General features: G+C 40.1%; 1 protein-coding gene across 2 annotated transcripts; it reads left to right on the top strand.

Annotated features, from left to right (window-relative positions):
* Positions 1 to 18: 18 nt before the first annotated feature.
* OSTF1 (osteoclast stimulating factor 1) lies at positions 19 to 22,486 on the top strand. Of its 2 annotated transcripts, none has more exons than XR_010069074.1 (10): positions 19 to 243; positions 10,916 to 10,962; positions 11,599 to 11,649; positions 11,733 to 11,796; positions 14,640 to 14,693; positions 15,072 to 15,179; positions 15,648 to 15,697; positions 15,809 to 15,887; positions 15,986 to 16,454; positions 19,244 to 19,293. XR_010069074.1 is itself a non-coding variant. In XM_063320238.1 (10 exons), exons 1-10 carry the CDS (start codon positions 210 to 212, stop codon positions 19,300 to 19,302), a joined length of 645 nt encoding a protein of 214 aa, XP_063176308.1. In that variant the 5' UTR covers positions 19 to 209; the 3' UTR covers positions 19,303 to 22,486. The 2 variants fall into 2 exon arrangements, 1 of the variants encoding a protein (XP_063176308.1); XM_063320238.1 differs by having other exon boundaries at positions 16,356 to 16,454; positions 19,244 to 22,486.
* The last annotated feature ends 4,555 nt before the right edge of the window (positions 22,487 to 27,041 follow it).

Below are 27,041 nucleotides of genomic sequence, written 5' to 3'. Positions count from 1 at the left end.
GTGCCCGCCCCACCCTCCCTCCGTCCGTCCGCTCCGCTCTTCCTTCCTCATCCTGACCGCCGCCGCCCGCCGCTCCTGGGAGCCCGGCGAGGGCATTGCGACGCCGCCCGCCCCGGCCCGCCCCGGCCCAGCAACCGCGGGCCCGCTCGCAGGCAGCCGATCGCCGCCCCACCGCTTCCCCCCCGTCCGCGCTCGGGCCGGCCCCCGCCATGTCCAAGCCGCCACCTAAACCGGCCAAGCCAGGTAAGGGAGGGGCCCGGCGGCCCGGCTCCGGCCGCCTCACCGGCCGCACGGAGCAGCCCGCTGTCGGCTGACAACGTGAACGGCCGAGGAGTCGGGTCTGGGCTGTCAGAACAGGGAGCCCGGCCGAGGGCGGCGTGGGGGGGGGGCTGGGATAGGGCCGACTCCCCCTTCCTTTCCCTGCCCCGCCGCCATTAACGTCCGCGCCGTTTGCTCGGTGTCGGCGGGGGAGGCGGCGCCGTTCGTGTCCCTAGCGCCGGCGGCCCCGCTGGAAGCCGTGGTGGCTCTGTTCTCGGCAGGCAGGCGTCGTGTCTGGGCGCGATGCCGCGCCCGCTGCGGCTCGGCAAGAAGGTTGGGGAGTGCCCCCGGGGCAGAGCCATCGCCCCGGGGCGGGCCCCCCGTGTCGAGGTGTCGCGCAGAGCCCCCTCACCCCGGCCTTCCTCCTCTGAGACGCAGCCCCGGCCCGGGAGCCGTTGTGGCCGAGGTGGCCATGGGGACCATGGTGCTTGGCGTGGTGGCGCGCCCAGCCAGCGGCCGCCGTCGAGGGAGAAGCTTGTGTGGGCTGAAGTGCACCGGAAAGAACCTGTTTTTCAACCTGTTAAGAAAAAGGCATTGGAAACTCTCTGAGGTTCGCCCTGTGATTGCGTGGATTAGCAATATATTGACGCGTAAGAGCGGTTTGATAGTATGGTCCCACACTACGTTCTTCTTCCATGGCATCCACGGGTTTCTCTTCCAGGACTCCCAACCTCCCCGTGTCCTTCGACACTCTGGTGCAGATGTGCGCAGTCACCCTTTCTGCTGCATTCAGCCATTGATGCATAAATTTTTGCTTCTGCACCCTTTTCAGATAAATTTAGTGCAAAGTAAGTTTAAAAAAATTTAATAAAAATCACAGATTTTTCTAAAAGTATGTTGAACCCCATTGGAAGTTGCACAGTTTTAAACCTCAAAACAGCAATGGCATCTTCCAGACAGAGGTGCGTCCTTCTGTCAAAATTTAAGCCAGTAGGTTTACGGATTTGTTTTTTTAAATAAGGAATTGATCTGGAAAATGCAATTGCTGTTTATCATGTTTGCATATCATCTCCCAGCATGAAAGGTTACATTCATACTTAAAAGGTAAAAATTCATTGTGAAGGTAATTAAATAGATAAGACTAGTTGGTGTCTTCCAGAATATGATTATCTGATCCCTAAATACAACTGAATTTTAGTATTTTTCACACTTAGAATAGTATTTGAAATATTGAAGTATTTTAGAAATAATTACATACATAACCTAATATAGTATTTTAACTAGCTTATAAAACAAGCTTTTAATTTGAAGTCAAGTAAATGCAAGTCTGGTTTAGACCATTTAAACCATCAGTCTCAACCTGCCCACAGAAGCAAAATCTGTTAAAGCTCTCTGAATGTGGAGTTTCATGTTTGGATGAAGCTAAGCCTCTCTGAAAACAGTTTATTTGAAATGAAAAAGACAGTAATAGAAGCATTGTTGTTGCGGACTGTCACTGAAAACCTGTACTGAGGAAATCTGTGGGCTTCTGAAAGGGTGTGGTGTTGCTTTTAAAAGCCAAATATGTAAGAAGAGTAGATTTTTCCAATGAAGTTGATAACTCAGCTTTCAGATTTGAAAAAAGATGAGTTACATTTAACCTAAGATTCTTATGAAGTTAAAGGCCGTAGCCCTATCTAACCTGCAGCAGATATCAGACTAACTCAAACGTATTATGTCTAATAATATGTGTCTCTCACTAGCTTGCTGTGGTGCAGTTTTGTGGTGTGTTTCATCTGATAAAATGCAGACTGACACCAAAAGGACAGGTTCCTTACTCCCTCCACTCCCCTGCCATCTCTTTTCCATTCCATTTAGTGACATGACAAGCTGGATTGGTGTTCTGACTTTTTATGTTAGGTTATTTTTACGTCTAATGAACTTGCTGAGATGGTTTACCGCATGGGTGCTTGACATAGCAAAAGGAAATGGATATAAATAAATGGCTGAAGAAGGAAGAGGAAGAGAACAAGACTCTCTTGGTAGTGGCTTTCAGAACTGATTAAGGGTAATGAGATTAATTTTGCTGAATCCCTAATTTTTTAAGAGAGAAAGGCTTATGGAGGAAAAAAACATTTTTTTCCCAAGGCATTTTCAGGAACGGACTGTCTTTGAGCATACTCCAAAATATATCTGTAGTTGTAGGGCTGTCTGTTCTCTCTATAGTATCAGTTATGTCGATGGTACTGTCATTGAATCTCTCAGGGCTATAGATGTTAAAGTGTGCTAATTAAAGACAGGTAAATACAGGAACTGCATGTGGTAAAACAGTTGCTACAGCAGCGTAATACTGTCTCTTTTGGTGGCTTTTAGACTGCGTTTGTTGGGATGTCTTAGTGTATTTGGTCAAGCTGTGTTAATTTTTCTTCACTGACTATTGTCAGGTATCTAGTCTATAAACTGGGCTATAAGCTGTGTCAGGGAACAGGAAACCTGCTTGCCTTGCTGCTGAATCATTACAATTCAAGACAGAAGAGAAAGCAAGACATTGGTTGCTGTAGTCCTTTCCTTTGTGTTCAGGAAAAAAAAACGGTGCAGGCTAGATAGAAATGGAAGGAAATATAACAGGTGGCAGGGAAATGAGAATATTTAGTGAAATAAATATTCATCATTTATAAAACAGTGACTGTTCACTGTTCATCACAGTGGTGTTGGGCATTAGAGTTGGATGGCTAGATGGTGCTTTAAAAATGGGGGGAAAAAAAGGAGGTGTGAAAGGAGAAAAACTAACTAGCCGTAGCATTAAGTGTGGTTTTCTTCAGTACTTAAGAGCATTTTGTCTGACAGAAGGCTCTTCTATTAATCCTGTGGCAAGCACAGCACATTAGGATTTCAGTTACAGAGAGATGGTTTTGACATCAGTATATTTTAGACAATCATCTGATATGTTTGTCAATCACCTGTGGTTAGCCCTTCAGTCATGATTGGTTTTAGAGGCTTTTAATTTCTAGTGTTTTGAGACTTTTTTTAGAAAACATGTGCCTAGCTTTGCTTTTCTCTTGGGCCTGTGTGTTGTTATTGTTTTCTAGCTGTATTTTCTATTTTGACTTGCTGTTGAAAATACAAAGAAGTGGCATGGGCGTTGAAAATAGCAGAAACTTTCTTCGCTGCCAGTGTTACGCAAGAGAAGGGTTTCCCTTCCATCTTTCAAAATCCTACTGATGTCTCAAACTACATTATTCTTTGCAGATTTCATAAACCTCTTAAACATTCTGTGTTGGATGTTAATCCTATGTACAGAAGTCACTTATGAAGTCGTTCACTCTACCTTAATTCTTAGGTAAAGTAGGAGCTGTGACAGTTAGCATTCACAGGAGGAGGAGATCTGCATTGAGTCACATGCCTAAGATCTTAGCAGTGTGCTTAAGTTTGTCTTAGGTGGTGGTCTTTTGGGTTCCTTCTGTAGTCAAAGGAAGGTTTCTGTTAGCTAGAGGGATGTGAGCATGTGAGTGTGCGGAGTTGTGGGGAGCAGTGCTGTGGCCATCAGCTCTAGGGGGAGAAAAATATCAGAGGAACAATTAAACAGTTCCAAGTCTGATTTCAACACGAATTTTAAACTTTAACTTCTGACCCTAAACCCTCTTCTTACTGTGAGCTGCTGGGGCCACAAACAAGCTTCCCACAAGTGAAGGTGTTCTGTGTATTTGCAGAAATAAAACTGGTAAGAAGTAGAAGATTTCAGCATGAAACTGTGCCGGTTAAAATTCATGTGTGAAATTGTGTTCACATACATCTTCTGTGAGAATATTCTTAATTCTGATTTTCTGTAAGCAAATTCTATTTGTTCCTTCCACTCTAGATACCAACTAGTGCAGTCCATGATTGTTCCTGGGCTACCACAGTTTGTCATCTACCCTGGTACCAGTCTAACCATTACATTCCTTTAAAACAGATTCCTAGACTTTTTTTGTTAGTTTAATACACCCTCCTCTCTCCCTCCCCTCTGATTTGTATGCCGTATGTTCACTTCCTTTTTCTGACTCAGTTGCAACAATCCTTAAATGCTGTGTTATACTCAGTTGTGTCTCTGTGCAAGATCGTGTGAGCAAAATGCCAGAATACAAGCTGCACTCCAGTGAAATGTATTTCCACTACTTTTATTCCTCCTTGGAGGTGTGGGTGTAAAGCACCTTATTTTCCAGTTCCTGAGAAGCCAGAAAACAATGTTTCAGTTTGGCCATAAGGTTGGCCATAAATTGGCCATGGCAATAAAATTGCACATCTCCTGAGAGATATGTAGATCATAACATGAACATTTACTTGTTTACTTAAGCAAACTGCAGGCATGTCACAGATTATTCTGATCTGTGGCTTTGATATTGTCACTTGACTAAAAGATTGTGACTTTGGATTGCTGGTGTTGCCAGGTTGCGTGGTTCCTTTTCAGGTTCTTAGGCCAACATTAAGAAAACAAACACACTGTCCTTTTGCCACCATGCTTTCTGTAAGGTCAAGCAGAAGATGCCTCTTACTTCCTTCAGAGACATTCATATGAACACGTATAAAATTCACATTCCCCATTATACATATTCTGGGAGGAGACTCTCAAACCAGCATAGGCCCTGGAACTTGCAAACTGTCCTTTTTCTTCCCCACATGCCAAATCTTACACGTGTTTTCTCTTTTTTGTCCATTTGTTACAGGTGGGGATTCAAATTATTTGTTTTCAATCAAGTTGGAGAGTACCTGATTCTCAGCTGCTTCAGGGAGGAGGCTGGCTGATGACAATTAGACCAGGATTAGCTTGAACCCTTGTAGGAGTTGGTAGACTTGAAATTTTCTAATTTTTCTGTAGATGACCATGGCCAGTTCTGATTTTCTAGACCACAGAGATTATCCGTTTCTCTGTACTATAGGTAGTGTTAGTGCTTTTGTGACACCCAGTGTGTTTTGATTAAGTTAATTATTCTGGTTTTTATGGCAGTCTATAGCTGTTCACTGTAAATATACCTAATGAAGAGATGCGGCATCAGCATCAATATCTGATTTGTAGAACCTTGTTTGCATGAATGAGATCTGATTGTGTCTGTCCATGGCAGGTGAAGCAGGGTGTCAAATGCTAACAAAAGACGCATGTAAGTCCACTGGGGACAACACTTAGCAGCTCCTGTGAACATTGGCTTGCTGCCATGATTATTTTCTTAACTAAAATAAATTGTTCCTGTACCAAGTGCTTTTTTTTTTTTCGCTTGAGAAAGTAATATAAATTGACAGCTAATTTCTTTCCGTCCCCTTTAGTGCTTGTATTGGGTTTGCGTGGCAAGGTTTTGGTAGCCAGGGGGCTACATGGGTGGCTTCTGTGAGAAGCTGGCAGAAGCTTCCCCTGCGTCTGACAGAGCCAATGCCAGCCGGCTCCAACACAGACCCACTGGTGGCCAAGACCAAGCCCATCAGCGACGGTGGTGGCGCCTCTGTGATAACATATTTAAGAACGGAAAATAAGTTATTGTACAACAGGAACTGCAGCTGGAGAGAGGAGTGACAATATGCGAGAGGAACAACTCTGCGGACACCAAAGTCAGTGAGGGAGGAGGAGGAGGTGCTTCAAGCACCAGAGCAGAGATTCCCGTGCAGCCCATGGTAAAGACCATGGTGAGGCAGGCTGCGCCCCCTGTAGCTCACGGAGGTTAACAGTGGAGCAGATACCCACCTGCAGCCGTGGAGGAACCCGCACTGGAGCAGGCAGATGCCTGAAGGAGGCTGTGACCCTGTTGGAAGTCTGCAGTGGAGCAGGATCCTGGCAGGACCTGTGGGCCTGTGTAGAGAGGAGCCCACACTGGAGCAGGTTTGCTGGCAGGACTTGTTACTGCATGAGGGACCCACACCGGAGCAGTCTGTTCCTGAAGGACTGCACCCCGTGGAAAGGACCCGCACTGGAGCAGTTCTTGAGGATCTGCAGCCTATGGGAAGGACCTACATTGGAGAAGTTCATGGAGGACTCTCTCCCATGGAAGGACCCCACGCTGGAGCAGGGGAAGTGTGTGAGGAGTCCTCCCCCTGAGGAGGAAGGAGCAGCAGAGACATGTGGTGAACTTAACCACAGCCCTCATTCCCTGTCCTCCTGTGCTGCTAGTGGAGAGGAGGTAGAGAATATTGGGAGTGCAGCTGAGTCCGGGAAGATGAGAGGGGTGGGGGGAAAGTGTTTTAAGATTTGGTTTTATTCCTCATTACCCTGCTCTGAGTTTGACTGGTAATAAATTAAATTAATTTTCCCCAAGTCGAGTCTGTTTTGGCCATCATGGTAATTGGTGGGTGATCCCTTTGTTCTTATCTCGACCCACAACCCTTTGGTTATATTTTCTTCTCTCCCCTGTCCAGCTGAGGAGGGCAATGGTAGAGTGGCTTTGCTGGGCACCTGGCCTCCGGCCAGGGTCAACTCCACACAGTGCTGGAAGTTTAGCCTAACTCAAATATCTAAATAAGCAATGCCATGCAGGGCTGGGCCCTTCCCGCCGCCCCCATCCGGGTCAGGTGAAGGCAGAGAATGCTTTGGTGGGAAGGTGAGTAAAAGAGGTGATTTTAATGCTAGTGTCTGTGGTGGTATGGAGAAGCTGGGGTAAAAGAACAGAAAGGAAGTGGGGGGGAAGAAGCATCGCTTAGAGAAACAGTAACTCCTTGTTTTGAAAACACTTAGCACTTCTTTGGAAACAATCCTCTGTTAATGATACTGCAATTAATTAAAAATAAACCTCAAAATTGCTAGGAGGAAACAAAGAACATCTAGTCTTTTGAGAAAATGGTCTTTTTTATTACTTTGTATTACAAAGCGCAGCAGTGATCTTGTTTCAGTTCAGTACATATCAGAAGCTTAATTTTTAAGCTGTTACTGTTTAGTACCTTAGTTTCTTTACTTTTATGCATTTAGCTGGGAAAGGGTCATATTAGAAATCTTAGTTGCCTCTTTCCTTTCCTGATAAAAGCAGAAGTTTATACGAAAAGTTATCCAAAATAATTCAAAAGGTATTGTGTCAGCTTAACCTGATAAAGGCATTTGGTTTATGTTGCTGGTTAATCGTTAGTTTGACTCCTTTACCCTGTTGTGTTGCTGGGGGAAGGTTTGCAAATTGTGGCTTGAGGAGTTTGTATGCTAATAATATTTGTATCAGTTTAGCATGTGTAGTAAGTTATCTTTTTTATTTGTCAAATAGTCGTTTTGCAGATGTTTAATGCAGATCCTGTGAGAAGGGAAAAGAGCCTTATGGCTAAAATATGGTATTGAAAAGAAGAACCATTTAAATTTGTCCTTGTGCTTAGATGAAGATTTATTGTGGGACACATCACTGCACTGTGCCTTCATTTCCTTTGTTTTTAAAAGGGATAATCCCCTTGTTAGTCATGCTGAGAATGAAGTCATTAATGTTTGCCTGGTGCCTTGAAATCTTAAAAAGGGACATGCATCTTCTGTATTCTAGTTATTTTGTTCTCTAGAAATACGTGGTGGGGAGCTGCAGGCAGTCAACTTTGGTAAGTTCAAATCAGTGCTAATGCACTAGGTTCTCCATCCTCCATGAATCCTACAATATGGTTTGTAGTGGAGAAATGGTAGGAAGGGAGAGCACGGGAGGTCCTTAGGTGCTGTCTAACTTCTTGCTTATCCCAAAGGACACCTGCCAGTGCAAGCTGTAAGTCTGTCTGCATGCCTAGGGGTGGGCATTGCTAGGTAAAGGTACTTCAAGTGTTTGCAGGTACGCATGTGCCTAGCAGAATACAATTTGTCAGTATTTGCAGAACAGAGATTCAAGTTTAATGTGCCCTTTGCATCCTTACGTTCTGTTATTTTACATCATCTAGACTGATTTTTTTGCATTGAAATTTGGCACAAATAATTGCCATGCCAAGTGCTGAAGTCCTGTTGTTCTTAGCTCTTATGTGCAGCAGCATAACCAGGCTTAATGTCTAATTATAATATGTAATAAATATATATTACATATTTAAAAGATTGGTGCCAGTAGTAAGTAGTGTTTAACTCCCACGTAAGGTGCTGTAAAATTAACATTAACCAGACCTGCAGTTCTATAGATGCAAATCTGTACTTTGTATTTCATCACAGGAAAATGTTTTAGAATGTCTTATGCTATGTGTGACACCACAGCTTGACATTTGGGGAAGTAACTCTCTGTTTCAGTTGTACTGAATTAAAAACAAACAAAAACAAAACCCAGAAAAAATCCCAACCGTCAATTGCCTTTTGTTTAAAGAACATTTCAGCAATACTTTTATCAGCATCAGTGTTTCCATTCTTCTTTTCCTCCCCTTAGGATGTGATGGCTTTAGAAAACCTGTTGACACAGATGCAGTACATTAATACAGGAAACACATACCACACACAGAGAACTATATTTCTTGCTTTTCCCTATCTTCTGCCATTTTCGCATTTCCTCTTTTAATATTTCTTATTCTTCCATTTTGTTGTCCATTTCCTCCTTTTACTACATAAACCCTTGAAATTTGGTGTGTGATGGCTCAAGTCACCAGAGTCGTCAGTGTGCAGTTCTGTCTTGCATTTTTCTGCCATCTGTCTAAGAAAGCCAGGGAGAAGGGACAGCACTCTTTCACTTACCCTGTTTTGTCATCTCCTGTTCTTTTTTATTTTTTTGTTTATTTTTTTTGTTTGGCTTCTCCCCAGCTACAGTTTAGACATTTCATTCTGAAACTCTTAGATCTAGAACACGTCTGCTGTCCTTGTTCATCATTTCTGTATGGGTAACAAACAGAACAGATGCTTCATCCTTTTTAGCTGTTGCCACAGTGCAAGTATTTAGTTTCTGAGGCAAAGGTCTGAGAAGTGTTGGACCTTTTATGTCTCAGAAATGTCTCCTGTGTGTGAGAGAGAACCAGTAAAGCCAAATTGAAATTCTATGGTGTTATTAAAAAATAAGATCTGTGGGGAGTGTGGGATACAGTTACACATTGGAAGAAAACTCATATACACAGGGTCTACATGTATTTGGCAATCTAGAAAGTTTATACAAATTTATTTTATGGTTATATTTTTACATACACTTAGCTCCAAAAAAGCCTGAGACAGAGGACTACAGAAATGGTTTGCTTAGTAGTTATGCCTTGGTAAATATCACTTCATAAGTATGTGCTGTGGCATGGTGCTTGCTAGGGAATATCCAGAGGTATTTGAAAACACGTATTAAGAGCCACCCCAAGACTGTGGGGTATGCTGCAAAATGGCAGCTTATACAGTTGAGTACCGTACTCCTTTCTCAAGCCTGTCAGCATATATACATTTAGGCTGACATTACTGAAGCCCTTAAGTTAACTTCCTAACATGATCACTGTTGTGGGTAGGCTTTTTTAGGTACTTGGGTAACAAAGACTACATCTAGCAAAAAATCAGGCAAAAAATTTCTAGCAATGATTCTTTTTTACAGAAAGGTAAAGGCTTACTCTTGAGACATAAGGAAACCTACTCTCTCATTACTCAGGTCTTTCCATATAATATACTACACAAGATTTTTGTGTACGCACGTTTTATTGTACAGTACTAACCTTTGGCAGAAAGTTCATCAGTTTCTCTGAGGATACAAAATAGCCTGGGCTAAGTGTGGTCTAAGCAATGCGTTATCCTGATGGACCAAATACTGCTTCAATCACAAGTTAATCTATATAAACATGTGAAGTGTAGTGTAAGAACCTGAAACACAGCTACATACTTAAGTTATTTAAAAGTAAACAAACCTACATACTTAAGACTTCAGATATTCAAAAGTAAACAATACAGAACAGTCTGCATAATATATTTGTCCATTGAGTTCAGTGGACTTCATCAATTCAGCTAATAAAATTATGTAAGATACATGTTTCTTCTCCTGTATTCACCTTACACTTTCTACTTGGTGCTCTTGAAATGTACCTTATTGAATTTTTAAAAAATGTTTATAGGGGTGCTTCTTTTGCGGTTTATACAATTAAATTTGTACCTCTCTGCATTAAGGTTATTTTTTTCTTGGCTTGGATGCTGCTGACAGTCTCTTTAAACTAAGTGTTGCCCACTTAGTGGAATTGTAAACACTATTCCTTACTTTAAGCATCTGAACCGACCACCAGGTCAGCTGTGCATTCCATAAGTAGGACTCAGTGACCATTTTGTCATTTTTCTTAAGTGCAATTATTTCTGTGCTACTGCATTATTTTCCTAATTAGTAAAGACTACAAGTAAGTATGAGAACATGTTGCAGATATTGGTCGTTGTTTTGTTTCTTTACTCTTTCCTTAATTCTGTATCCTTTGACAAATCTGATATTATTAATAAAATATATATACAACATGTATGAGTGTGTGTGGGTGTATATGACTGAAACTACACTTTGCCTGAGAAACTGATGGCAATGCTTCAGTTGACACACGTGGTGAGCTATGAAGACCGTATTAGATATGGACAAGAGGCAGTTTACATTTAGCTGGTCAGTTGGCCCATTTCCTTCAAAACCAATGCTGCTGGGTTGAGTCTTTTCATCATGATTTTCATTGACAGAGGCATAGCACAAATTCATTCACCAAGACCTTTAAGGATTAAGGAAAGGAATTTATTTGGATCTGAGGGCTGTATGTGTGTGCTGCGTTTAGAAGGCATGATACTGATACTGTTTGTTTTTTTCTTTTTTAGGGCAGGTTAAAGTTTTCAGGGCCCTGTACACATTTGAGCCCAGAACGGTAAGTACATCTAGATTTTTAGGGTTTTGAGAAGCTTAATTTTAATCTTGTCTATAATAACATTTCTTCAGTTCTGCTCAGGTTGGCCTGTTAGACTTACTATACTGTTTTCAATGAAAAAGGCCGTTGGTTATCATTCTTAATGTCACTAAAACTGCCGCATTAAGCATCACTCTCCTTTTTTAAGCCCCACTCTTTTTAAAAGCAGCATGCTTTCTTCTCTTGTATTAGTTGCAGTCTAAGATCAACAATCTAAGTGATTTTTTCTTCTTGTCTTCCAAAGGCAACAAAGATAATTGAGAACTAAAAGATTTGATGAACTGGGACCAGCCAAAATGGGGATGAAGTTAGCAAACACAAGATACATTTCTCTGCTTTTGTTGCATAGTGGTCTATTGGGAAGGCCACAGGCTTTTTCTCTATTGTCAGGAAGGTCACCGATCCACAAAGTTGGCTGTAGGCAAGTCAAACTATAGTATGAAAGACCATTGCCTACTTGCTAGAGAATTTGAGTGACTATTCTTTTGAACGAAGAGCGGAATATACTCTTCTTTGTCCAGGTATATGTTTTACATAAGTGCACACTTTCAGCTTTTTGCTTACTCTTCCTTTTTTTAATTTTTTTTTTTTTTAAAGCCAGATGAACTGTACTTTGAAGAAGGAGATATCATTTACATCTCAGACATGGTGAGTCTAAGACATCCCATACAGATTGAATACTTCTGAGATGCAGTATATCCCTTGTAAAATATTTTCTCTTTTCTCTGCAGAGTGATACCAATTGGTGGAAAGGAACTTGCAAAGGGAGAACTGGACTAATTCCAAGCAACTATGGTAATGTCTAGAATATTTTCATTTGGTAAGATCATTCACAATCAAAGGAAATTACTAAATAAAGATAACTGATACACTTATTTTCAAAAACTGATCACAGTATTCGCATTTAACAGTCCTCTACCAGACCGTTTCAGAAGACATCAGCAGTGGACAGGCTGTCTTATGTTTTTATAACCTAAAGATAGCTTGAGTTTGCCAAGTGTTCATATTTCCGGTTTTGGAGGTAACAGCAATAGATATTCTCAGTTTTGAGGGGAAGAACACTTAGATCTAAAGTATGGTTTTACAAACAGCACATGAAACTGATAGGCTTGTATTCTTCATACCCTCAATAAACGTATTGCAGTTTTTAAGATCGTCTCATTAGCAGTCTCCTGGCTATATCCCTTCAGTGTGTACATTGCCTTTTTCTTAAGTAGACCCAAGGATCGACAGACACAGCTTTTAGTAGCTTTGAGATCAAGAAATCTTACACAGTGTGGGGTGGCTTCTTACAGAGGTAGATAATCAATACTGGAATTTTTAGGTAAACTTGCATATGGACAGGGAGCTAACACAGATTGTGAGCAATTCTGTAGACCTCCTTTGATTATTTCTTTTTTTCCACTTAAGGAACAGTGCTGGTTTTTTTGTCATTTGTTGCTTTCTAATGAATATATTCAGCCACAGAAAACGTTGTTTTCTTGGGGATTGCACCACATTAAAAGTCCCATACCTGTTTGGACTGCATAGAAATTGCTTTTTTAGATTGAACTAAAGTCACTTTGAAAAGCCATGAGTACAGACAACGCAGCACAATTCTTCTCAGTCCTCCCAGGAAATGTAGGCAGAGTAGCAGCATCACATGGCAGATTGTGTCAAAGCTGCTAATACGTTAGCAACTGTGGTATTTTCATATTGTTCCTTCTTCACTGGGAGATGTGGTAGCAATGCAATGGTTCCCTATTCTGACTTACAGTTAGTAGAAATACATGAATAGAAGCCTGTGGTTCGGTTATCGATACCATGACATCAAAATTCACTTCAGTTTGTGACTTCCAGACTGATTGTACTCTTGCCATCTGACAGAGGTGGTCACTGTTATATACAGGAATAGATCACGCATGCTTACCTACACTCAGATTTCTTTTGAACATTGAAGTGTGTTATATTTGAAATGAAACCAACAACTTACTAAGTTTGTGTTCTCATCGAGATAATTTGGAAAAGTTGCTTCCAGACTGCTTTACTGAAAAGTTATCTGAAGAAGTTTAACTTCCATTTCAGGCCAGGCGGGGAGGGTAGGGTCTGCACATTTGCAAAGATTTCACGTGTAAGCAGGACGGAAGCCTCTGCAGACCCTAAGAACGAAGAGTATATGAGGAACATGTCTTCTGATTTAGACAAATCACAAAATCCCCAAGGGGCTAGTTGCCACCATTAAGACTGCCTAGGTTCAGTCTTAACCATTGAAACACTGTGATCTCTTGTGCTCATCTCCAACCTTTTTGCAAATGTTGGAGACAGACTTGAGACTGCTGAGCCTCCGGTGGGGTCTTGTGCTCCATCTGCTGGGCTTGAAGGAACACATCTGAAAAGACTGAATGGAAAAGCTGATGAAGATAGAATCAGTGTTAGCTGCATTGAAAATACTTACTACTAAACATCTGACAAGAATTTTCTAAAGACAAAGTTATTTTTAGGCTTTTAAGTTCTTGCAATGCTTTCTGCTGTGCATAACAAGCACTGCTCGATATGACTAGCATGTTCTGCTTGTGTAATGACTGTCTGCTCTGGGACTGGCTTCTCCCAGTCTGCTTTAGGATTCTGTTTAGTGTTTGCACAAATTTTTTTTAAACTGAAATGTTAGAATCTAGCATTTGTGTTTTATTTTACTCACAGCTACAGATAAGCATGTGAAATCTTGCAATTACAAGCATTATGGGAGAAATACACACCAAAGTAAGGAAAGATCTGGATAGGCCACAACAGTCTTGACACTTTTATTTCTGGTAACTGACATACATTATATTTGCCTGCATTGCATCTGATTACAATAACGGTTTGATCTGAGGAACACCCTTTCACATTCTCCCTGCCTCCTGTAACAAGTCGTAATGCAAGGGCTTAGAGAACCTGCTCATCTCAGATGGTAGACTGACCTGCTTGCCTGTACCCTTAGTAGTCACACGGTTTTCCACCTAAAAAAGAAGTTTTTAAAAAGGAGTTTCCAGATTATGGTCCCACACCCAACTGTTTCACAGCGCTGTTCAGTTTCTTTTTGCTGTTGAAACAGCACAGTGACCAGGAAGTGTTTGCTGCTTCCCTCTAATAAAACCTAAAGCTTGTGAGATCAAGAAAAGTCTACAGAAGCCTGAACTTCAATCTGCCCATCACTACACACATTGTTTAAGCAGTTTGGATTTGCGGATCTCCTGCAAGTTTTCCAGGGAAAATATAAAATCCCCATAAAACAAATAGGAATCCTATTGACAAATTTTTTTAGTTGTCCTTCCCAAACCCCTTGGAAATAATTCACTCATAACTACAGACTGTTCAAACCTATCTTACAAATGTAGGAAAGGAAGTAAAAACAGAGATGAAATATTGCCAGATTCCTGGTGTCTTGCAACCACTGATCAATTTGATGCTGCTGTTTGAAGTTTTCACAAGCTCTTCTCGAATTTCTTTCCCATACACAGGAAATTGAAGTGTATCTGACTAGTCCATCACTCACAAATCCCTTTTCACATTAGAATCAAATATGTATTATTGGTTCTTCTGGAATAAATGAAAGTTCTGTTTCCGGGTGTCAGATATCTTTCAGAAGTAGTTAGAATTTACTCTCTGTTTCATTTCAGTGGCAGAGCAAGCTGAGTCTATTGATAACCCACTGCATGAAGCTGCCAAACGTGGTAAGTGTGATTTGGGTTTTAGTTGTGTAATGCTAAAGGATGATTTATTTGTTTGTTTTCTGCCACAATAATAATATATTTAGAATGAAGATGTCCTGTCTGTTTTGGTTGTCTGGCATCTTGAACAAGTTATCTAGTAAGTTTTGCGGCTTTCAGAAGTTTACAGCCTGGTAGAATTGCCACTGTGTGATTGTATAGATGTTTGGTGTGACCTGAACTGGTTGTTTTATGAATTGTAAGTGTTGCTGCTAATCACTTTTTCTCCTCATAAGGTCATAGGAGAACTGATACCCTTCAGAAAGAACGATATGCCTTTAATGGTTCTGTTAACTTTTCAAATGAAAAAAAAAAATCATCAGAACTGAATTTGTCTTTCAGGCAACCTAAGCTGGTTGAGAGAGTGTTTGGATAATCGAGTTGGGGTCAATGGCTTAGACAAAGCTGGAAACACAGCTCTGTACTGGGCATGCCATGGAGGCCACAAAGGTATTGGAGAATTAATTTGAATTTACTGTTCTGTGGTTTTCTTGATTCGCTTGTTAGACTGATTGCAAAATTGCAGTACTAAATAATAAAGCCAGGATTTTTTAAATATCATTCTAGTTTTTTTAAAAGAAAAGTTAAATCTAGAAGGGAGGTTCAGCTCCATCAAATCCTGTGTGTTTTGTTGTTGCTGTTGAAGCAGGCATTCCAATCTGTGTAACTGTTAGAAGTGGAGTGGGAAGAGGGACAGACCAAAAATAAGTGTTGTATTGTTTTGGGTATTTTATGCAGTAGCATTTCTTTGTGACTCATGTTTGTTTGCTCAATGCAGTTTGACTGTTACAGATTTTCATTAGCTGATTGGATTGCTCTTTCATTAAATCTTATCCACAATTTATACTATGAACAAAAAAAAGCCTGTTTTGCTCCCACTAACTTTTTCTCTTCATTTCCCCCTGCTATTTTCTGCAGATATAGTGGATGTTCTGTTTACCCAGGCAAACCTAGAGTTAAACCAACAGGTAAGTTAAACCAACAGACCCTTACAGTAGAGGTGTGATGTTATTCATCCTTGGTACAAGCTGAAAGTTTTTTTGCTGTATTTTAATCCTGTTGCTTTTCTAACTCCACAGAACAAATTGGGAGACACAGCTTTGCATGCTGCTGCATGGAAAGGTTATGCAGATATTGTAGAGATGCTGCTGGCAAAGGGTAAAGATCTTCACCAAGATTTCAACAATCTGTGTGGCAGACTAGATTCCTGAATGTTTATTAATCTGTATTTTTTTAACTGTTTTCCTATAACCCAGGTACAGTCCTTAGCCAGCTTGCCTGCCTGACTTTGTAAGCCTTGCAGAAAATTCTGGCAGCTGTTTGGAAAGTAGACCTCTCACCTGCTCAAGATAAATTTCATCCTGCTTTGCAGACAAAATTAGGCACTTAACCCCAGAACAGCAGTGACATCTGCTGCCTGGAAAGGGAGAGCAGCCAGCGAATTCCCTAGCCAACTGTAGCGTATGGAAGAGCATCCGTAGCTTTTAATCTGCTTCAGAGCAGTCCACAGATGAGGTTCCATTGTCCATTACTGTTCTACCCATGCTACTGAAATTCATATCATAATACCATTGCTGAAGAAATAGCTGGGACAGTGATTGATGATGAAAATTTTCTATTATAAAGGGGCAAGAACAGATCTGAAGAACAATGAGAAGAAACTGGCTTTAGAAATGGCAACCAATGCAGCTTGTGCTTCCCTGCTTAAGAAGAAACAGAGTGCAGGTATTTCTGGTTTTGTTATTCTGATACCTTTTTTCTTTTTAGTGGACACTTAGTATTTTGACCAAATATCAATACATTGATAGCCATAAAAGCCACTTGGGAGCTACATGGGCTAAGAGCTGTGTTTGGAAGGGTTTGCTCGAGAGTTCAGCAGAACTATGGTAGAGACCTGTGGTTTGTCACATTCAATGTTGCTGACTCCACACAAAATGCCATCTTGCATCAGGCCCTTCAGAGTGCAGAGACAGAAAGCAATGATGGAAACTACTTTAAAAGCAGTATAGCACAACGGATAGGGTATGAGAGTAAAATGTTGTGCTATGTCCTCCTTAATCCTGTCTGTTCCTCCAAGCAAAGCCAAACAACACAAACAGACGCTCCTCTTTTATTGCTAAATTTTTAAAATTTTTTATTCCTATGTCTGAGTGACTCTCTAATAGAGAAATAAAGAATGCTTTCAGGTGTTTATCAAAATCATCTCACTGCCTCCCACTTGTGTTCATCTCTTCTAATAGTACAGTGTCCATGTACAAAAGAGTTAAAGAGATACAAGGCTGTTATAAAAAGCTGAACATACACTGAGTGGTTCAGTATCACATAATTAATGTTACTTGTAGCTTTCAGGAGGCTGAACTTAGAGTGGAAACCTTAGGTGAATTACACACGAAATGAGAAATTACTTAAAAACACAGGCAGAGTTACAGCTTGTATCAGTGAGATATGCAGTCTAGCAACTGTATTGTCACAGGGCTAGCAATGGGAAATGCTAACCCGTGGGTGATTAGCGGTTATGGTAATTAAATGGTGGAATAGCTGACTGCAGCTTTAAAAGGCCAAAAAGTGCAGTTGCAGCAAAAATACTGTCTAGCTTTTTGATAGACGTAATATCAGGATTTTCCAGAAAACCCTGACAAATCATTTCCTTCAGTTTTGACTCTGAAGAAAGCAGTTGTAACAAAGGGCAGAATTTTTTCTGTTTCCATATTTTTTTTCTAATGTTAGTTAATCCCTGTTAGGAGCACTTATTTAATCTTTGCCTGTCAATTGTGGGTACCTGATACAAGAGTATTCTCTGTTCTAATGTCCCTAATAATTGTATTAGTGTTTCATTTTCTGAAACTAGGTAACTTATCTTCTACTTCTGGTGCATTTGCTTCACTCCCTCTAAATTAATTTTGTTTCATGGATGACTGATTTTTCATCCTTCGTCACTTCATCTATCCCAGTCTCTGGTACTCTTGCACACTATCTTTTCTTGTTTGCCTTGATATAAGAGCTGATGCTCTCAGCCTAACTGCAGTTTCAATATTAGCTTTCTTGTTTGTTTTTCTATCTTAATTTGGCCTTTTATAATCTCACTTGACACCACTGATCTGTATACTTTCCTTGTATTTTGTATTTTTTTGGTTATTTTTATTCATTTCATTCTTCTGTGTCTGTTGATTCTACATTTCAATATTTCCAATGTGAGTAAGTGAAACAATTGCTCTTTTTCAGAGATTCAGTCCTATATCAGTAATCTTCCTGTCCCCAGTTTCAAATCTGTTCCTATTTAGATGTGGATTCTGTCATAATCCATCTATAAAACATTTTGTTTTGTCCAAGGAAGCTTATTTTGCTTCCACCTAAACGTTTGCTTTTGTGTTTATGTGTATACACACACATTCAAATGTCATGATTGCTGAAGTATATTCTAAGAATATATCCAAGTCTTCTCATAGAAATGCAAAAAGATTGTGCTTTTTTGCTCCTGAAAAAGGGAACAATTGTTATATAGAAGAAATGGGATTTGTCCTTTCTTGAAGTATGGCCCCTTGAGCACAGGGCTCTACAATTTCTTTTCTTTCTTTCTTCCTTTGCTGCTTCTCCTACTCAAAAGGAAAAAAAATAATTTTTTTTCCTTCGATTTCTTTTATCAATGTACTTGAGCAGGTCAGTTTTAAATTTACTCATTTTTCATCTTCCAGAAGTCTAGGATAGTATGGTTATTACTTCTGTGAATTATGTCAGTCTTGTTATGTTTGAACCTGTTATTTTTAATATTTTGGTTTAATATGTTATTGCAAAGCTATGACTGACTAGGATCTTGTGCTTCCTGGCTCTTAGTAGTACAATGTCATTCCATTATCTATAATCCATATTCCTATTCCCATATATTTGAAAATCTGTAGGTAAATATTAATCTATCACAAAAAGCCCATGCTCTTTATCTTTGTGCAGTCCCAAAGGTAGAGGTAGTTCTCCAGGCACTGTTGCGCATCTGGTGAATATACTGTAATACTCCTGTTTTCTGCTTAGCATCCTCCAAAAGCAAAAGCTCACAACTGGATCTAAGAAATACTTATTCAGGAAAAAAGCTGGGTGAGAAAAGAGGGAAGGGAGAGAATAGACGGAATGCATTTGATTTTTAAACAGAGAATGGCAGCCAGCTAGGCATTCAGAATAAAACCATAGAGGCTTTTCCACCAACTCACCCATCCTTTCCTTTGCAATTTAGAGGTAATATATGCAGAAAATGGAATTCAAGAGTTCCAGCTCTGCTGTACAGGTTTCAAGGAGCCAGAAGATGGCTTTTGAAGGTCACTAACAGACTAAATCTCATGTATAGGAGATGTGATTACTGGCTCAGCCCTGCCTTTGAGATCCAGATCTACTGCCCCATCTGTGTAGCCCTAACATCTCTAAATGATAGAGGAACTGGATTTCTCAAATACTGCTTTGCAAGCATTGTGAATGTGAGGCTTTTTCTGATTTTATCTGGATTAAGAGAGATCTTTGTTTCTTTCCAGGTACAGTCCGAACATTAAGTAATGCAGAAGAATACCTCGATGATGAAGACTCTGATTAGCTTTTTTCATTCAGCCTAAAGAACTATAACTTGCATTGCCTATGGCATTCCCCAAATATATCTTTACAAGTGTAAAAATATCTTACTTAGAGCATTGCAGTCTTCCAATATAGCATATAAATGAGAGGGTGAAATCATGCTTTCCAAAGGAATAATCTTTATGTGTGCCAGAAGATGCTACATTTTAAATCAGTGTTCCTTTGGAATTTTCTCACAGAGGAAGTGTGGCATACCCTTATCATTGAATGGGCAGAGGACCATCTTCTAAACTCACAGGCGTCATCTCATGCCTTCCCAGCAAGTGCCTTGTGTCTCTGGAATACACTCCTCAAACTGAAAGGTCCCTCTGGGACAGCAAGATACCATTGCTAACGTTTCTCAAAATCTCCCTGGATATAGGTTCCTTTGTGCAGATAAGATAATACTGGCAGAGGCAGTACCGGCTGACAGGCATAAATGGAGATGCTGCTATAGAGGGTGACAATCTTTTGCCCACATAGAGCCAGCAAGACAAAGTTTGATCTTATTTTTTAATATTTTTTGGCAAAAATTTTTTTCCCCCATTCCTTCCTGTACCCCTGTAAATAAGGGGTAGAATGACATGGGATGGTCTGCCCTTTATGCTTTGTCTTCTCTATTGCTATGGGCCCAATCCCTGAAATGTAAACTCAGGTGAAATGCTTGCTTAAGTCAGTTTTGCTTGAGAAATACACTTACTTCTGACTTAACAACTTTATTATTTTGCTTTTTGAAGTGCATTATGCTGAAACTATTCATAGTGAAAGGAAGACAGAATATTTTTCTATTTATCCTGCCTAATTTTTTTTTACTGATCTCTTGCTTTTGTTTTTTAAAAATGTTCTTATATTTTATCCTAAATTACCTCAAAGCTTAAGTGTGTTTGACGGAATGAGGGAAGATATATATCAAATATACCAGAGTTATCTTTAGGAGAGATATCTGAAGCTGAATAAACATTTTAAAAATGTATTCCTTCTTCCTGTGAATTAAAGAGAACTGAAAAATAAATTGATCCACTTTCAAGCTTCCCTACAGAGTTAAAAAATAAGTACTTCCTTCAGATTGCTCAAATAGCAGCAGCCAATTATTATACCCTACTGAGGGATACTTCCTTACTGTGATGGTAAGAAAAGTATTTGACATACAATCTCATTTTTAATTTTTGTTGCTAACTTCCCTATTAGCAACATATAGCAGTCTGTGATACTTAAAAAAAAAAAAAAGGAAAAAAAAAAGAAAAAAAGGCAAAAAAATATCTCATGTGAAAGACTGGGGATAAATGAAAAGCTTGTGTGAAAGATTGGGGATAAATGAAAAGCTCGTGTGAAAGACTGGGGATAAATGAAAAGCTCTTGTGAAAGACTGGGGATAAATAAAAATCACACTAAGTATTTTAGAGATTAAAAGAAGTCTAGAGCACTCTAACATCCCACTTTAAAAATGTACTGAACCAAATTTTTTGTATTTTTATTATCTGGAAAGAACTAGATACAGGTAAAGCTTGTTCTATGAGCACTTACCAAAGAAGGCAGCACTTGATTGACCAGAATTATAAGATAGAGCCATTGCACAAATAGTCATCTGCAGATATAATTCTAAACTGTTTAAGTGTTAAAACCATACAACAAATGATTTAGCCCTATGAAATACTGTGGTGGACTGGACAGTGATGTTTTATTTTGTGTGAACTTGAAGATCCTAGAGGGAAAGAAATTAAAAACAAAGCCACCAAGTTTTTCTCTCTAGCTTTCATTAGAATAATTGTTGAACAGAACTTATAATAGATGGAAACTGTCCTGTTTCACGTTTTATCAGACAGCTATTTTTACTCGCTCAGACATCTATGACAGTCAAGCCGCATGCATGCTGTTTAACATGATGCAGTTTCCCAGTGCAAGCAAAAAAGGACCTGTAGTAGGAGGCTAGAGAAGCAAGAATGTTCATGTACCTGTTACAGGAGTCTTTTTCCTGCATAAACAAAGCTCTCAAGGTTAAAATTCTTCAGTGTCACAGGATGTGGAGAGAATGACTCTTCCAAGTCATTGTTTTCTCTGTCAAGCTTTGGAGGTGGAATTTGTGGTCATAAATAACTCTTAATGTGATGCCTTCTGCTGCCACGTGTTCAATATCCTAGAAGTTAATTGCAGCATCTGATATAAAAATCTAATGTTGTGCTCACATCTGTGGAATTAGCTGCTGCCGGAAGACCCTGTGTTCTTCTGCAGGCAGATCTAGGTGCTGCAAGGGCGGAATGGTGGCGGAAGCACAAGATGGGCCCAAAGATTGCCTGTGAAGTCCTTACTGCTGTGTCCTGAAGGAGGCACATTTACATCACAAGGCAGCTAGCTAATGCTGTAATTTGTTTCTAGGACCAGAATTACTGCTTTTTTTTCCCACGACTTTGTTTTTCCTTATGCAACTGTCTACTCAGCTTGTGAAATAGAAATCACTGTGAAAACTTTCAGGCAATAAATTACTTTTTGCCTAATTCTAGCAGTTAAGTTTTGATTTAAAAAAAAAAAAAAGAGCACAGAGCAAAAGTCCTATAGCTAGAAGGAATTACAGCTGGAGTAAGATGATACAGTATCTTACTAGTTATGCAAACCCAGTTACTCCCCTTACTTTTCTACAATGTGTGTGCCACTGCAGGCTCTTGGATAAATTCAAGACTCTTTCCAAAGACATCTGCCTTCAGGTTTGTAACAATAAGAAAAATAGATTTTTAAGAGGAGCAGCAAAATGAAAGTTGTCAAGCTCATGGTGTCTCCTAACTGCACATTGAAGGATATTCTGTCTTGTGTACTTCTGTTTGAATTAAGTGTGTGCCTTTCTATTGAAAATAAGCTATGTTCCAATTAGAAGTGCTATGCTGTTAGGGGATAGAAATTGTTCTGATTTATTTGAGGCTTTTTCAAACTACACCAGTAAATTTTTTGTCTGCTTCATCAAAAATAAAATGCTTAATCCCTCTTTTCTAGAAAATAACATGGGACATTTCTTGAACTGTCTTTAGTATAGTTCTTAAACAGTCCGTGTGGATAATCTTCAAGTTATTACGCTGTTTTACTAAGACAAAACCCACCTTACTTAATTCAGCTCTTGCATGTCCTATCACCTGAAATATAATTTGCTTAAAATGGTTAAGGTCACATTAGATGTTTAAACTCAGTGGCCCATTTTCGAACACAGTGTCCAGTTTGAACCCTCCCTGAATCCTAATTTCCGAAGAGAGCATCTTGTTTCTTGTGTTTGAATTTTATATCAAGGACCAAAGACTGCTGAAAGTAAGTTAGCCTGACCTTCTCAGTTCTGTGCTACCAAGTCAGGTGTTTGAGCACGGGGTACACCTCACTGAATTAAAGATTTGTTTTCAGACATTGCCACCTTCTAATGAAGCCATTGAAACGGCACAAAGAGCAGAGTGAAAAGTAACAGGCCATCTGTCTGCTGCTTCTTGAGACCAGACATAAGTTGAAGTTACAAAAAGTGTTACAAAAAGTGATCATATCAGGAGACCGAAACAAGCAGAAATGGTTTTGAAGAACTTGAAACAAGGTTCTTCAAAGAAATTAATTTGATGCAAAACCAGTATCCTCATTCACTAAACAGATGAAAAGGCCACAGCTGGATTTCTTTAAAAGCTGCACAATAAAAGAAAGTGGAGAAGCTAAAAGTAAGACAATAGTACAGAAGCAGTTCAGAAAAATGTAACTCTACATCACAAGTTCTGGGGCATAATTTGGACTGGTGGTAGAGTTTGGCTATGGCAGGGGAAAAACTACCAGGTACCCGTTTACCTCATGCATGCTGTTTCCCAGCTGAAAATTGATGTTTAAGATGATGGGTTCAGTCTGCATCACTACTTCATCATTCTACAAAGCTTGGTGGTTTTCCTTTGGGTTCTGTAGAGCAGGTCTGTAGCACAGCAGAGAACTCTGCTGGAAGAGGTATTTCTGTGAGACAATCTTAACTGACCCACGAGCAACATCACTGGAAAAATGAGTGTAGTCCAACGGTCACCCTCTTAGAGAAGCAGGGGCAACTTCCTGTGTCTGAGCAACTGCTGAGGTCAGAGACTGAGGGAGCCTGTTGCAAAGAATGGTAATTTAGATGGAGTTTTTCAGCGCATGTAGAACAGCACAGATCTTGGCAGGGTACCAGCGCTCACCTGTTCCACATGCATTAAGTTTATGCATCCAGGAAAGAATCCATAACTTAGCCTATTACCTTGAGAGTTAGAGCTTTCACTGAAATCCTGAAGCACACATCAGAGGATCTGTATCTGTTCCTCACCATCACCTGGGAGCTTTTTCTTATCAAGATGGATTATTTGGAATATGTACTATTTCTTAGCATGAAAATTCCTATTTATTCCTCTTCTCTCCAAAGACTGACTCTTAACTTAAAGGACTTCAGTGAAATTTAACATAAAACTGGCATGAAGATATAAAGTACCACAAGCAAATTGGACATTTAAAAGTTTATTATAATCATATTTCTGATTTAAAGGTCTGAAGCAAGTCTCTGGAAACCAGTAAAGGTACATGGGAAACGGAGGACCTCTTTCTTTTAGCTCAGCACAAATCTATTTTTGTTCTCTTGATTTGTGTTGCTGAAAGACTACAGAGTGCTCTCTAGTCAGACAAGATTAATTCAAAAGCATGAACCATTGCAGAAGCTGAGCCAGTGCGAATACTTCCTCATCGGTAGGAATGTCTCTGAAGATGAACTGTTCACATATGCTTTTTCTAACTACTGCTGAAAATGCTTGAATTACTTCCGTAGGTGTGACAAGGTTATAGAATGGTTAGAGTTGAAAGGGATCTTGAAGACCATCTAGGTCCAACCCCCCTGCCATGGGCAGGGACACCTTCCTCTAGACCAGGTTGCTCAAAGTCTCATCCAACCTGGCCTTCCAGGGCCAGGGATGCAGCATCCACAACTTCTCTGGGCAACCTGTTCCAGTGCCTCACCACTGTCACAGGAAAGAATTTCTTCCTACTGTCTTCTCTAAATGTACCCACTTTCAGTTTAAAACCATTACCCCTCGTCCTATCACTATACTCCCTGATAAAGTGTCCCTCCCCATCTCCCCTGTAAGGCCAATTTTTAGTACTGCAAGGCTGCTAATAGAGTCTCCCTGGAGCCTTCTCTTCCCCAGGTTGAACAACCCCAACTCTCTCAGCCTGTGTTCACAGGAGAGGTGCTCCAGCCCTCTCATCATCTTCATGGCCCTCCTCTGGACCCGCTCCAACAGGTACATGTCCTTCTTATGTTGGGGGCCCCAGAACTGCATGCAGTACTCCAGATGGGGTGTTACAAGAGTAGAGTAGAAGCGCAGAATCACCTCCCTCAACCTGCTGGCCATGGTTCTTTTGATGAAGCCCAGGATACAGTTGGCTTTCTGGGCTCTGAGTGCTCATTGCTGGCTCATGTTGAGCTTCTCATCAACCAACATCCCCAAGTCCTTCACAGAGGTGGTTTTAATCCATTCTCCACCCAGCCTGTATTTGTTCTTGGGATTGCCCTGACCTGGGTGTGGGACCTTGCATTTGGCCTTGTTGAACTTCATGAGGTTCGCATGGGCTCACCTCTCAAGCCCATCCAGCTCCCTCTGGATGGCATCCCTTCTCTCCAGCGTGTCGATGACACCACACAGCTTGGTGTCATCGGCAAACTTGCTGAGGGTGCACTCAATCCCAACATCCATGTTGCTGACAAAGATGTTAAACAGCAGGGTCGTGCGAGTTAAATGAGAGTGACATGAACAGCCATTATTACACTAGAGAAAATAGGTTGAAAGGGTCTGGTAATACTTATATTTAACAAGGAGTCATTTCTATTGAGTTTTACCCAAAGCCAGGCGACACCAGCCACAGCTTCATCAGTTTTCTTACCACTTAAAGATTCCAGTTTTACTTGTATCATTTTAGGGAAACTACAATTTAGTGTTACCTTACCATTTTAAGGGCTGTTGGCTGTTAATTATCTGAGCTCTGGCTTTGCACTTTTTCTAGTGACACCAATTGCCTGCAGCCTATGTACTGTTATTGTTTGCATTTCAGTCTAGTACTTAAAAAAGTTTGAATGAAATTTGATATTCTTGTACTAGTCTTAGTTTTCCTGTTGTTCAAACTGGATGACAGACTGAAGTGCGCTGTAGCCCTCTCCTTACCTCGGTGACGGAATTTCCTTAAGCAGTTAAAAGTATCTTGATAGTTAAAGAAATGGAAAAAAATAAATTAAAAACTAAACCTAGCACATGGACTTTATAAATCTAATATTTTTGTTGACCTATGGGTTAGTGAAAACTCATGTGTCATCTGAGATGCGAAAAGGTAAGAGTTAGTGCAGTATGGCATCTCTTTGCCATAGATAGGTAGATAGGCCTGCTGTTTAAGTACCTGCACACCAACATAATAGCATTATTTTTATGTAAATCCATACACGCAGCGTGAAATTACTGTTGCCTGATTGTATAATTAAACTGTGCGCATATCTGTGGCTTGATTTCAGGCTTTTTTAAAATTAAATTTGTCACGACTCTGTTTCTGGTTTTCAGGAAGCATTTGTTTTGGCCTTATTTCAGAAAGGGGAATTTCAGTCTTGTATGAAAGAAGTAAAAAGATACTTTTCGCATGTTTGGTGTTTTTACGTGCCCATAACTTAGTGCTTTGAGATGTGAGTTGAAAAAAATCTGCTTAATACTTCATGTATTAAGACACAAGTTGAAAAATACTGCTTTTTACAAAGTGATAAAGAGCCGCTAAGCACTGATTGATTTTAAAGTACTTCCCATTTGTGTTAAAGGACAATTTGACCTAGACTCTGGTGTGTTAATGTATTACTGATTTTTGCTCTTCTAGATCAGAGCTTTATTATTTATTCAATCATTTTGATTTTATTTTAAATGAAGTTATGTGAACTAGTGATTTCCTGCATACTGTGCACTGAAAATTGGTCACACAGGCTTGGTGGACCCAAATGCATCGCTTTCATTCCCGTATCAAGTGGACTTTGCTAATCAGCTAAGTGGTTCTCCTATTAGGATTTGAAAGAGCAAAGCTGAATTCTTTTGCTTTCCGCATAAGACATATAAAGTCTACAGACCTCATCACATTCTCTATGCAATTCTGTATTCTGTGTTGACCAGATCCTAATCATTACGCTGTACAAACAAACTTACTGCCTGCACAAGGTGACTACGCAGACAGACGTAGCAAAATGCAGCTGCACTTGAAGTCGAGAAAATTGAAGCTGAAGAGCTGTGCCCAGTCTCTCGATTTCTGGTTAATAGATGCAGCATAAGATAGCACAAAAATATTACTGGCTCACTATAAACTGAGTGAATTTCTTTATTTGAATTTTTCATAACTCTCTTCTGTAAAAATGAGAGTTATATTTAGAGTTATGTAGAGAACAAAGTCCGGTTGGTAAAAGAACATTCTGATTGGTTCCCTGACAAAAACACATGGAAAATTTTCCTGTATTGAGCAGTTTATTAAACATAATCATCTCAGCTTACATGAATGCTTACCCTGTGATTGCAGTAAAACTTGCTAATTTTGATCGAATAATCTCGGCACTTTGCAAAAACCCGTTAACTGATTCTTCAGAAGTTTACTTTCATTTCACTAGGCAGGCAAATATTTATTTTGCCTAGCTGAGTAGCATTCCTGTGAACTAAACTTGTCCTGGGTGCAGAGCAGGGTGTGTAA

Source organism: Chroicocephalus ridibundus, chromosome Z (genome assembly GCF_963924245.1).
Source record: "Chroicocephalus ridibundus chromosome Z, bChrRid1.1, whole genome shotgun sequence".
NCBI lineage: Eukaryota > Metazoa > Chordata > Aves > Charadriiformes > Laridae > Chroicocephalus > Chroicocephalus ridibundus.
This window is presented reverse-complemented; position numbering and strand designations above follow the sequence as displayed.